Here is a 13,358-nt window from a genome sequence, read left to right on the forward strand (position 1 = left end):
CCCCCATCCCCACACCCTTTTACCTGACATTTCACAAAAAAGACTGTTGTGGGAAATAAGAAAAAGTTTCAAATTGAAGATAAAAGTGACAATGTTTTAGGGAAGAATGTTTAAAATAATTCTTGGTACGGTGTTTTTTTTTTTTTGTAGTGTCAGATTTTCTGCAACATTTTGTGTTTCTTTTTTTTTAATCATTAGTTGTTAAAATCATTCCTGTATCTAAGAATCAAAGAAATAGAAGTGAAGAAAGACACAGAAGATATTAATGCACCAAAAAAGTTCATGTCTTACAAGGAGAAGAGAAAATCTCTTTCAAGAATGCAAAGGAAGGTCTGATTTCTTTTCTTTTCTCTTTTATTGGTTGTTGTATTTGACTCGCACAACCACAGAAAAATCTAAGATTTGAAGAATCTTAATGGAGTTCTTACAGGCAGATACTTTATCAGATCAACTTGTAGGGATCATTGTTAGGCAGTCAGTTAAGGAAGCTTTTGTTAAAAACTTTCTTTGGGCCAGAAACTGTCAGGGGGCCAGAAGTGGGAAGACTGGTGAGCATGGCCCTTACTTTTAGGAGCTAACAGTTGAGCTGGGGAAATACCATGAATGTATATGGGTGTAGGTGTCTGTATATAGACAGACATATGTGTGTGTGTGTGTACATATGTGTGTATATGTACATGTATATATGATTTGTGCATATACATATGCACTTAACACTATTCTGGTCCATAATAGGTGCTTAATAAATAATTTGCTGATTGATTGTTAGATCCAACAATTGTTGTAAGCCAGTGGAGGTTCACTGACTTATTGGTCCTCTATTAAAAGAGACAACTTTTAATTAGAAATTATTTTGTTGATGTGTCATATTTTGTTTCCCTCCATTTTCAGTGGAAGAAAGCAGAGGAGAAATTAGAACGAGAACTTCGGGAAGCAGAGGCTTCGGAGAGTACTGAAAAAAAGATGAAACTGGTGAGCAGTGGGACCTTCTGTTGTGGTGTGTGATGGTAGTTAAAAAAAGTCCATTACAATGGCAGAATGTCTTTCTATGTGAAACTTCCAAGCCTGGCTTATAGCGGATAGGAAGGAGCTCTGTGTGGATTAAAGGTGTCTAGCTTCATTCCACTTTGTCAAAGACCAGATGATTATTTTAAAGAAAGGAAAAATAAGTTTTCAGTGTAGAGTTTCAGTAACTGGGAAGGAAATGAAGTTTTGCTGACTTTTTTTGGGTACTTCTTCCCATAGCACACTGAGACGCTGAACATGGTGTTTGTAACCTACTTTAGAATACTGAAGAAGGCCCAGAGGTCACCTCTTCTGCCAGCAGTCCTAGAAGGTCTTGCCAAGTAAGGTCTCTGTAGCTTGAACAGTTTTATTTGTTTATGAAGTACAAAAATTTGTATGATGTGGTGAGCCTTAGGTTCTGAAAGTCTCATTAAAAACCTAACAGATCAGCAAGCTTTTATTAGGCATTGTGGTAAGCGCTGGAGATAAAATGCAATGAATGAACTATTCCCTGCTTGCTAGAAGCTAACCTTCTAATGAGGAAAGACAGTTTGTCCATAATTGTTTGCATGTTGTCTCCCCCTTAGACTGGACAGGAGAGACTGTCCTTTTCCTTTCTCTATATCTTCAATGGTTAGCATAGTGCCTGGTAATGTAGCAGGCTCTTAGTAAGTGCTTATTGATTGACAAGTCATGAGTACATTTTTAGAGATTAAATAAAAAGGGAATAAATACTACGTAAATACAAGGTAACTCGGGAGGGAGGAGTACGCCAGCATGTGGCGATCAAGAAGGGTTTCATGTGGAAGATGGTACTTGAGCTATGTCTTGAAGGAAGAGCTGGAGCTAAAGAAGGAATACATTCTTGGCATGGGGGATGGCAGTGCAGAGGTGTGCTGGAAGATGGAGATTCAGAATGTTCTGTATGAGGACAGGAGAGGCCAGGAGCGGGAGCAATGTCCAGTAAGACTGAAAAGTAGGTTGGGTTCAGATTGTTTAGGGCAGAGGTATCGAACATGCTCCCCACAAGACCCAGATGCATTGGAACCAGATTAAAATGTAATGGGGAAATACTTAACAAAATAAATAAAAATGTAAGACATAGATATCACATTTTAAAACTAGGTCAGTGTGTGGCTGCGGGGATCCACCTACAGATTAGTGGCACCTGTTTCTGTGAGTTTGTCATGGCTAGCTTATGGCTTTAAAAGCCAGAAAGGGGTTTGTATTTTATCCTGTAGGTAATAGGGAGCTCTTGTAATTGATTGAGTTGAAAGGTGATGTGGTTAGATCCAAGCTTTGGCAGCAGTGTAGGGGTGGACCATAGTGGGAGAGGCGTGAGGCAGGCAGACCATTTAGAACAGGCATTAGTAGACTCTGTTCTTTGGTTTGTTTAGGAGCCAAAAATTGTTTTCCCATTTTAAAATAAGTTTTTATTGTATTTAAAAATGTAAAACATTATTAGCCTTGTGAGCCTTACAAAAAGCAGGCCCCAGCCCCTGATTTAGAAGGCTGTTGCAATAATCAGGGAGAAGTGATAAGGACTTGAACTAAGGCAACACCTTTATAAGTGAACAGAAGGGGTCAGTGTGAGAGAGATGGAGAGAAGCAGCAAGATTTTGCAATCCGTTGGCTTTGTGGAACAAAGGAGAGGGAGGGGTTGAGGATAATGCTGAGTTTTTGAACCTGGGAAAATAGAAGAATTTCAAGAGAAAGAGGGGAGAATTTGGGAGTGAAAGGTAAAGCAGTTCAGTTTTGGCCAGATTGAGTTTGAAATGTACAGTAGGTAATTGGTGATGTGGGAATGGAGCTTGGGAGAGAGGGGCTGTTCAGATTTATCTGTGACATTATTAGCCTACCCCCTCAATCGAAAACTTCTAACTTTTTACAGTATGCTTTCCTGGCTCCTCATTTATGCCTCTTGACTGCTTTCTTTTGTCTATGTTCTCTACTTCACTTTATTTTTTCCTCTTTATTTTTAAAATCAACTTTTGTTGAATATTTTTGTTTTTATATCACCTACATTTCTCAATATAGTCCTTCTTCCTTTCTTTCCCAGACATCATTTCCCCCATAACAAAGAATAAAAAGAGAGAAAAAGTCATTTGAGCAAAACTAATCAACATATTGAAAAGTCTGACATTTATGCAGTGTTCCACATCCATAGTTGTCTTAATTCCTCTTCTTTGGGGCCAGATTTGGTTAGTAAAATTTCACAGCATTGTTTTGAATGTTGTTCCTTCTGTTTATAATGTTACAGTCATTGTATAGATTTGGTTTTGTTTACTTAGCATCACTTTATTTTTTTAAATAAGTTTTTAATTGATTTCTTTTTTTATACCATCAGCATAATTTCCCTCTGTGTATCTCCCCTACCTCTTCACAGAGAGCCATCCTATATAACAAATACTTTTTTTAAAGACGTGAGAAAAAAAATCAGCAAAACTGATCAATACATCAAAAAAGTCTGAAAATATGTGAAATGTAGCACACTTGTGGACCTCTCATCTCTTCCAAGGGATAAAGTGTGGATGTCTTCTCAGATCTCTTCTTTTTGAGCCTTGCTTGCTCTTTGTAATTTTGAAACATTCACTTAGGTATTTTTGTGGTTTTTCTTTCCCTTTATGTTGTTTTAGTCACTTTGTATACTTAATTCTTTTTTCAATTTTTTTTTTATTTCGAAAATCATTTATTAACAATTTCTCAGAGACAGCATTTCCTAACTAACGACCTTGACATGGACGAACAAGGAAAGAGTTCAAGTTAGTAAGCACAGAAAGGCCACAACTGATTTCCTTTTCTTTCTTTTGAAATAAAGCAGTCATACAGTCATGGAAAAGGTCTTAATGTTAATCCCTGTGAGAAGTGTTTCCCAGCTATTAGTTTCATCAGAGAAGTCTTGATGTCATTGTTCCTCAGGCTGTAGATGACAGGGTTCAAGGCTGTGGGCGCCACTGTGTAGAATATAGATAACAACAGATCTGGAACTGAGTAAGATTCCTGGCGTGGTTTTAGATAAGCAATGACACCTGTTGTGATAAAAACTATGAGAACGATGAGATGGGGCAGGCAAGTGGAGAAGGCTTTTGACCGACCCTCTGTGGTTGGAATCTTCAGCACAGTTGAGAATATGTGACCGTAAGAGATAGCTATGGGAATAAAACAGAGAATCCCCAAAGTAATCCCGCTAGACAAAGTCACATCTACTCCAATATGTGTATCAGGTTAGGAGAGCCTAAGTAATGAAGTGACATCACAGAAGAACTGATAGATCTCTTTGGAGCCACAGAAAGGCAAAGTGAATGTACTGCCTGAGTACAGAGCCCCTAACAAACCTCCACTGAGCCAGGAAACAGTTGCCATCTTCACACAAGCCCCTCTGGTCATCATGACTTCATAGTGCAGGGGCTGACAGATGGCCACATAGCGGCCATAGGACATTATTGTAAGGAGAGAAAGCTCAGATTCTGCAAAGAAAATTACTAAAAAAAACTGTAATACGCACCCCATGAAAGAAACAGAATGGCTGTGGCACAGAAAGTTTGTGATAGATTTAGGGAGTGTGGCAGAAATAAAGCAAAGATCTAAAAAGGACAGGTTCTTCAGGAAGAAGTACATGGGGGAGTAGAGATGCTCATCAAGAGAGATGAGAGTGAAAATGAGCAGATTCATTATCAGAACCACCAGGTACATCAGTAAGAAGAGCATGGCATATAAGGCCTGCAGCTCCGAGGTATTGGAAAAGCCCATTAGGAGAAATTCTGTCACCATGGTGAGGTTGGTCATACTTGAGGAGTTCTCTTGATTGTCTCTTCATGTTCCACTCGAGTCTTGTATTTGAAAATCAGATTTTCTGTTCAACTCTGGTCTTTTCATCAAGAATGCTTGAAAGTCCTCTATTTCACTGAAGGACCATTTTTTCCCCTGCAGGATTATACTCAGTTTTGCTGGGTAGGTGATTCTTGGTTATAATCCTATCTCCTTTGCTCTCTGGAATATCATATTCCATGCCCTGCGGTCCCTTAATGTACAAGCAGCTAAATCTTGTGTTATTCTGATTGTGTTTCCACAGTACTTGAATTGTTTCTTTCTGGCTGCTTGTAATATTTTCTCCTTGACCTGGGAACTCTGGAGTTTGGCTACAATATTCCTAGTAGTTTTCCTTTGGGGATCTCTTTCATGAGGAGATTGGTGGATTCTTTCAATTTCTATTTTGCCCTCTGGTTCTAAAATACCAGGACAGTTTTCCTTGATAATTTCTAGAAAGATGATGTCTAGGCTCTTTTTTTTGATCATGGCTTTCAGATATTCCAATAATTTTTAAGTTCTCTCTCCTGGATCTATTTTCAGGTCAGTTGTTTTTCCAATGAGATATTTCACATTGTTTTCTAATTTTTCATTCTTTTGGATTGGTTTTACAGTGTCTTGATTTCTCATAAAGTCACTAGCTTCCAATTGCTGTATTCTGATTTTTAAGGAAGTATTTTCTTCAGTAAGCTTTTGGACTTCCTTTTCCATTTGGCCAATTTTGCTTTTTAGGGCATTCTTCTCCTCATTGGTTTTTTGGACCTCTTTTGCCATTTGGGTTAGGCTATTTTTTAAGGTGTTATTTTCTTCAGTATTTTTTTGGGTCTCCTTTAGCAAGTTGTTGACTTGTTTTTCATGATTTTCTTGCATCACTCTCAGTTTTTCCTCTACTTCTCTTACTTGCTTCTCAAAATCCCCTTTGAGCTCCTCCAAGGCCTGGGACTGATTCGTATTTTTCTTGGAGGCTTTGGAATGAGGAGCTTTGGCTTTGTTGTCTTCTTCTGGTTGTATGTTTTGATCTTCTTTGTCACCAAAGTAAGATAATATATAGTCTGACTCTTTTTGCGCTCCTTACTCATGATCCTGGCTAATTACTTGAGTTTTACCTTTGTTAAGATAAAAGTCTGCTTCCAATGTGAAGAGTGTACTGTCCCAAGCTTCGGGGGTTTGTACAGCTATTTTCAGAGGTACTTCTAGGGACCTGTAACTTTTCAGTTCTTCCATGGTGGTATGGTAAGGGGCGAGGTGTTTTCTCTCCACCACCACAACAAGCTCCACCGCACCAGTGTTCCTCCGTGCCCCAGGACTGCCCCTCAGAACTGTGACCCAGATCCAAGCACTGGTGAAGCAAGAGATTCCTGCCTCAGCACTGGCAAAGAGATCCCTGCAGTCCCCTTCTGATCAGCCACTCGATTCCCCCTCAGTCTGTGGGCTGGAAGCTCAGGAAAAAGCTGTGGCCCCGGACCGCACTCGAGACTTGAGGCTGAGACCTAGCTCCTGTCTCCCCACAGTCACAGACTTTTCCCACTGATCTTCTAAGTTGTCTTTGGCGTTCAGGGGTTGAGAAGTCTGGAAACTGCCACAGCTGCCCGCAATTCAGTCCTCTGAGGCCTGCTCCAGGTTCGCTGTGGCCTACACGCCCACGTGGAACTGCTCCTCTCTCCCAGCCCAGAGCGATATACCTTTCTGATCAACCATCCAGGCTGTCTTGGGCTGGAAGTTTGTTTCACTCTGTCTTTTTGTGGGTTCTGCTGCTTTAGAATTTGTTTAGAGCCATTTTTTTAGGTATTTGGAGGGCTTTGGGAGAGAGCTCAAGCTTGTATACTTATTCTTGACTTTATTTCACCCTGCATTATTTCATGTAGATCTTTCCATGCTTCCTCATATTTGTCACTTTTTACAGTGCATTACTTTATGTAAACCTTCCCAAATTGCTCTATATTCATTATCTTCGATGTTTTTTTCGCATAGTAATAATAATCCATTAAATTAATGTTAATGTTTAACTACTCCCCCTTTGATGGGCATCTACTTTTCTTCTACTAAAAAAAGAAATTGCTGCTATAAATATTTTGGCATATGTAGGGGCTTTGTTTTTGTTATTGACTTTCTTAGGGAATATTCCTAGCAGTAGAGCATCCTGGGACACAGAGTATAAATATTTTAGTTACTGTATTTGTATAATTCCAATTTGTTTTTTGGAATGTTTGGACCAATTCACAACTCCCATCAGCAGCACATTAGTGTGCATGTATTTATTTCTTTAGTCTCCAGAACTGACTACTCCCTTTCCAACGATATCATCTCTGCCAATATGCTAGCTGTGAGGTGAAACCTCAGTTATTTTGATTTGTATTTGTTTTATTAATGATTTGGAGCTTTCTTTCATTTGATGTTTAATGATTTACTGTTATTTTGAGCTGTTTGTTCATACCTTTGACCACTAATAGCTTTTGGTCTTATATATTTGTATTGCCTGTGTATCTTAGTTGCCAGCCACTTATCAGAGATATGTGATTCAAAGATGTTTTTTCTCTAGTCACCTGTTTCCCATCTTTCCATAGTTGCACTAATTTTATTTGCATGAATGCTTTTCAATTTTGTGTAATGAAAATTACCAGTGGTCTGCGCCAATCTGATGGTCTTTTTCTCAGTTCTCATCCTTTTTTGACCGCTCTAACATTTGATGCTGTTGACACCTCCTGTGGTACACTTTGTCTTCTCTATGTTTTTGGAGCACAGCCACGTCCTGGTTCTTCTACTTTAATGACCTTCTTGTCTGTCTCCATTGTTGACCCTTCACCCATATATATGCCTGTCTTCTTTACTTGTTGATCTCATTAGCTTCTTTGGTTTTCAATATCGTCTTTATGCAGTTGACTCCAAGATCTGTATATCTATATATTCAAGATCCTCTCCTGAGCTATTAGACATTTCATATTGGGTGTTGCATTGACATCTTAAACTCAACATATTTAAAACAACTCATTATCTTTCCCCTAAACCCTCCCCTGTACTGAAGTTCCCTATTTTTGTTGAGGACCCTATCATTCTTTCTCGTCTTCCAGGTTCATAACTTAAGCGTGGTTCTCTGCTCCTCCCCATCCCTTACTCCACATATCTAGTCAGTTGCCCAATTTCGATATTTCTATCTCCACTGTATCTCTTGCATCCATTCCCCTTTTATTGCTCATGCAACCACCCAAGATAAGCACTTGTAACCAGCTTCTAGGTCCCTTGCTAGTATATTGCTTCTCTGTTCCTTTGTGGCTCCAGCAGTTGGAACCTGAACAAGCCAACACCTCCCCCTCCCCGTCACCCCCTGCACCTTTGTTATTAACACTAAAACCATGACTCTTATGCTATGAATCAGTTCGTCATTATTAACTTATGACACTCTCCTTGGAATTGTCCCACCTAATGTTATGCTTTCATAGACTAAGTTAACAACATTAGGTGAGGAATGACTATACTATGTCAGTACAAAAGGTAGGTTGAGAACTTATTTACTTATTTGGCTTGACAACTAACAAATTTTAAAGTTTACATATTAGCATTTTTTAGAGTAGTAGCTAAGTGACCCTGGATATTTCATGATCAGTTTTTCAGACAGCTTGTTCAAATTAGAAATTACAGACAAGTTACTGATCTGCACGGGTGGATGGACTTTTTACATCAGGAGTTCCTTAAACTGATGACATTAGAAGTCTGGATCAAGAAACATGTTTTCATGATGCATTTAAGCTTTATGCCTAGCTATTTGTCATGCTTTTAGTATAATCTGTCTTTGAGTATAATCTGTTGTTTCATTCTAGGTTTGCACACCTTATAAATGTGGAGTTTTTTGATGACTTATTAGTCGTTCTGCATACTCTCATTGAGTCTGGTGTAAGTAAATTTGTTGATGAATTATTTGTTAAATGTGAAATTTTCAAGTATGTTTCCTAATCTCCATCTTTACTTACAGGAACTCAGCTACCGAGAGTGCCTTCATTGTGTTCATACTGCTTTCCACATTCTTTCTGGCCAAGGTAGGGTATCTACTAAGTAAAATGTTAGTGACCCACAGTGTAGATGGGCCCATACTTCATTTGTGGTTTTCTGTTTTAAACAGGTGATGTTCTAAATATAGATCCTATGAAGTTCTATACACATCTCTACAAAACGTTGTTTAAATTACATGCAGGTATGTTAATTCATATTTTTAATCAGATATACTTTTTATTGATATTGAACATTGATTTTGTTTGTCATAGCATTTTAGTTTTTAATAGGCTGATATGAAATGACCATAGTAAAACAGGAATATATTCTTAATTTCCCTTTTTGGTTAACTATTTTAGTCAACTAGTTGAATGAAATACAACGATGGGAACATTTTTGTCATTAGGATCTTTTATGGCTGATCAGACCAAACTTTCTTCCCTACTGTTTAGCTGTGGGTGATTAGCTCATTTCATTAAAGCAGAGTGCGCAGCCAGCAGTCTTGCTTTTGGTCAGAAGGGTCATTATAGGAGAGCACAATCATATTACTCACCCAACACTTAGCACTGTCTGTGGGAGAGTAGAATAGCTACTCAGTTGCTCTGAAGATAAAAATTCAGTGTTAGAATAAAGTGTTTAGGCCTAGGAAAATTTAGTGCATGCAAAAATACGTTGTTTTGTGATATTAATCTAATTGTGAGAAGCACAAAAGACACTAGTTTGGAATTTAGCAAAAGTTAGATAGTACATGGATGCTGTAAGATTAAATTTGAGAAATACTGCCTTAAATCAGAAGCCCGTTGTATAATTATCTTTAAGAAAGATCTAAGAAGAAAGTTCCCATATATACCAAAATATTTATAGCAGCACTTTTTGTGATTGTGAAGAATTGGAAACAAAGCAGATGCCCATCAATTAGGGAATGGTTATTACATTACATGAATGTAATGGGATATTTCTGTGCTGTAACAAACAAGAAATGAGATGAATACTGAAGCTGATTATATAGTGGAGTAATCGGAGCCAAGAAAACAATATACATAATGACTCCAACGTTGTGAATGGAAAGAACAGCCACATCTCCCCACACATAAATCAGAAGTGAATGTTGCAAATAAAGAACGGGTGTGGTGAGATAGAAGCGATCTAAGAAGATCCTCCCAACCCATTGCTTTGCAGAGGTGGAAGGGAGGTCCATGAGTGCTGAACATCGTGCATATTTTCAGATTTGTTCTGATGTATTCATCAATTATACTGATTTTTCTCTCTTTTTATTTTTGGTTAAAATACTATTTGTTATCTGAGATAACTCTTTGGGAGAAAGAAGGATACTGGAGAAGTGATGTAATATAAACAAAAGACATTAATAAAGCTTATTTTAAAAAAAATAGAGCTGTAAAATGCTATGGAAGTTGTAGTTCTTCCAACTGTTGTTTTTTCTTGGTCGTTTTTTGAAAGTTTTACTCCTTAAATAAAGACTTTTTATTCTTCAAAGGGAGTAAGTTGCAATGAGTGTGTTAGGATGTGTGTGTATCGTAGCGATATTCCATCACATTCGTGTATCACAGTTTGTTTAGCCTTTCCTCAATCAACAGACCTCTACTTTACTTCCAGTTCTTTGCTATCACAAAAAGCACTGCTATAAACATTATGGTGTATTTGGGGACTTTCTTCTTAGCAATGATCTCTGTGGGATATAAGCCTAGCAGTGGAATCACAGGATCAAAGGATATGGACATTTTGGTTACTTTGTTTGCATAATTCCAAAATACTTTCCAAAATGTTTGTACTAATTCATAGCTCTAGCAATGCATTTGTGTGTCTGTCTTTTCATAACTCCTCCGACATCGACTATTCCCATCTTTTGTCATCTTTGCTGATTTGGGGTATGGAAGGTGAGCTCAGTAATATTTTGATTTGTATTTCTCTTATTATTAGTGATTTGGAGTATTCTTTCATATTTTTGTTAATAGTTGGCAATAATTCTTATGAAAACTGGTTAATCATATGCACTGACCACTCATCTCTTTCAACCACTTCCCTTCTTCCTAGATGAATTAATTTTATGTAGGAGCTGATTTCAGTTTCATGTAATCAAGTCTGTTTTGTCTTTTGTAATTGCCTCTTTTCTCTCTTTTTTAAAGAATACATCTCTTATCCATAACAGTGAAAGAAAGTCTGATCTGCTTCCCTTCTCATTTTTTTTGTGGCATATTTAGCTTTAAAGTCTATGTAAATCACTGGGATTTGTATGATGTTTCACATCTGAAATATGCTACATTTAATTTAAACTTTCACAGATATTCCATAGAGTGAAAAATGCTTCTCTAGCTGGGTGCTGGAGGTGGAGGTGGTGATGAAAGGAGGGAATTCTGAGGAAGCTGTGGAGAGCAGTGGTAGAAGAGCACTTTGGCATATCCGTGTCACGTGCCTGTGTGTAATTTGTTGTTGTTTAGTCATTTTTCAATTGTATCTAACTCTTTGTGACCCCCTTTGGGGTTTTCTTGGCAAAGACACTAGAATGGTTTGCTTTTTGCTTCTCCAGCTCATTTTACAGATGAGGAAACTTGAGGCAGACAGGATTAAGTGACATACCCAGGGTCACACAGCTAGTAAGTGTGTGAGGCTGGATTTGAACTCAGGAAGAGGAGTCTTCCTGGCTTTAGGCCCAGTGCTCTATCCACTGTACCACCTAGCTGCCCTGTTTTTGTAATAGACCTCCAATAATTTGCAAGTCTTATAATTAGTCAGAGAGACACTGCATACTCTCTTTTCTTCATTTCATGTCATTGGGGTTGAAAATATGTTTCTGTGTCACTGATAGAGGAGTGGTATCGATACACTGAGCTTTCAAACTGAGGGGAGCCCTCCGTAAGGTTTTGGGATGAAAACACACCAGTAACACATCCTGAACTATTCTTTCCTCTTTGTGCTAGGTGCTACCAATGAGGATGTTGAAATTGTCCTTCAGTGCCTTGATGTTATGCTAACTAAACGCAGAAAGCAGGTTTCTCAGCAGCGAGCCCTTGCTTTCATAAAACGCCTTTGTACCTTGGCCCTTCACGTCCTACCAAATTCAAGTATTGGCATTCTTGCCACTAACAGAGTTTTGATGCATGTAAGTCTTGGTAATGAATGCGCTTGAAGAAAGCCCTTGGTTATTTTGGGTGAGTGGGTGGGGCAGCAGCCCTTTGGTTTCATGCTCTATTATCTTGAAGATAAGTCAGAGGAATCTTTAAGGATGAGCAAACATTGAATACTGTTTTGTTTTCTTGTGGTACAAACCTTTTCTTTGTGGCTCTGTTTTAGACCTTTCCAAAGACAGATCTACTGCTTGACAATGAATCTCAGGGAAGTGGAATTTTCCTTCCTGAACTAGATGAGCCAGAGTACTGCAACGCTCAGAACACTGCACTTTGGGAACTGCATGCACTTCGGGTGAGGTTTTATATCTCCTTCAGGGGACAGTGTTTTTCAGTCTTACGGTCTCCAAATAACTTTCTGCTATGGTAGTTAATACGTTGATCTCCTAGAGACTAGCTTTCTTGCCAATTGCTGTCCATTTTCTCATAATGCTACATTTGGTTTTGATCCTTGGCTGTTCCTCAGGATATTGGGGAAAAAACAGGAGGAATGGTAGAGACCCTCTAGTCAAAGCCTCCTCCTTTTTATTGATGAGGAACTCTGGTCCACGGTCACTGAGATAGTAAGAGGCAGATTCAGGATTGGAACCTAAGTTCTCCTACACCAAGTTCAGCAGTTTTCCCATGATGCCATACTTTTATCAATAACTTTTATAACACTTACTGATAAGTTGAATGTGATACAGGAAGACCTGGCTTGGAATGTAAACTGGGAGAATTAATTCCTGAAATACTAAGGGAATCTAATGATAAGATATTTTTATCTATAAAGTGTTCTTACAGTCACTGAAGTTTTGAGGGTAGTGTTACAGTAAATCTTCAAGGCCTGAAAAACCTGCACACAATGAAACACTTTTGGCTTCACAGAGGACTGAAAATTGTCAAGTTTGTATTGACCTTACTCTGAAAGAAAGTCACTGACCTAGCAATACCACTCACTATTAGATCTGTTTCCCAAGGTGATCAGGGAAAATAGGAGAAGAACCTATTTGTTTTAAAATATTCATAGCAGCCATCTTTGTGGGGGCAAAGAATTGGAAATTGAGGGGATGCCCATCAATTGGGGAATGGCTGAAGAAGTTGTGGTATATGATTGTGATGGAATACTATTGTGCTATAAGAAATGATGAGAAGTTGATTTTAGGAAAAATGTGGAAAGACTTGCATGAAATAATGAAGAGTGAAATGAGCAGAACCAAGAGAATGTTGTATAAAATGACAGCAATATTGTTCAAAGAATAACTGAATGGCTAAGCCGTTCTGAGTACTATAAGTATTCAAATCAACCTCAAAGGACCTATGAAGGCTATCCACCTCCAGAGAAAGAATTGGTAAATAGAAGTATGCATAGTATGGTTTTTACCTAATATCTATCCATCCATCCATCCATCCATCCATCCATCCATCCATCCATCCATC

The 13,358-nt window shown here is 38.3% G+C and overlaps 1 protein-coding gene across 2 annotated transcripts in view; it reads left to right on the forward strand.

Annotated features, from left to right (window-relative positions):
• The window catches only part of LOC114034151 (nucleolar complex protein 3 homolog), a 42,226-nt gene that overhangs the window by 21,237 nt on the left and 7,631 nt on the right, over window positions 1-13,358 (forward strand). For both annotated transcript variants that reach the window (XM_027849756.1, XM_027849757.1), the window contains exons 11-18: window positions 199-330; window positions 892-972; window positions 1,246-1,346; window positions 8,628-8,700; window positions 8,780-8,843; window positions 8,927-8,998; window positions 11,733-11,914; window positions 12,106-12,234. In XM_027849756.1, coding sequence (XP_027705557.1) covers window positions 199-330; window positions 892-972; window positions 1,246-1,346; window positions 8,628-8,700; window positions 8,780-8,843; window positions 8,927-8,998; window positions 11,733-11,914; window positions 12,106-12,234 — 834 coding nt within the window. The remainder of the gene's footprint in view (window positions 1-198; window positions 331-891; window positions 973-1,245; window positions 1,347-8,627; window positions 8,701-8,779; window positions 8,844-8,926; window positions 8,999-11,732; window positions 11,915-12,105; window positions 12,235-13,358) is intronic.

The sequence above is a fragment of the Vombatus ursinus genome, unplaced genomic scaffold, assembly GCF_900497805.2.
Source record: "Vombatus ursinus unplaced genomic scaffold, bare-nosed wombat genome assembly UNPS02008267.1, whole genome shotgun sequence".
Classification (NCBI taxonomy): domain Eukaryota; kingdom Metazoa; phylum Chordata; class Mammalia; order Diprotodontia; family Vombatidae; genus Vombatus; species Vombatus ursinus.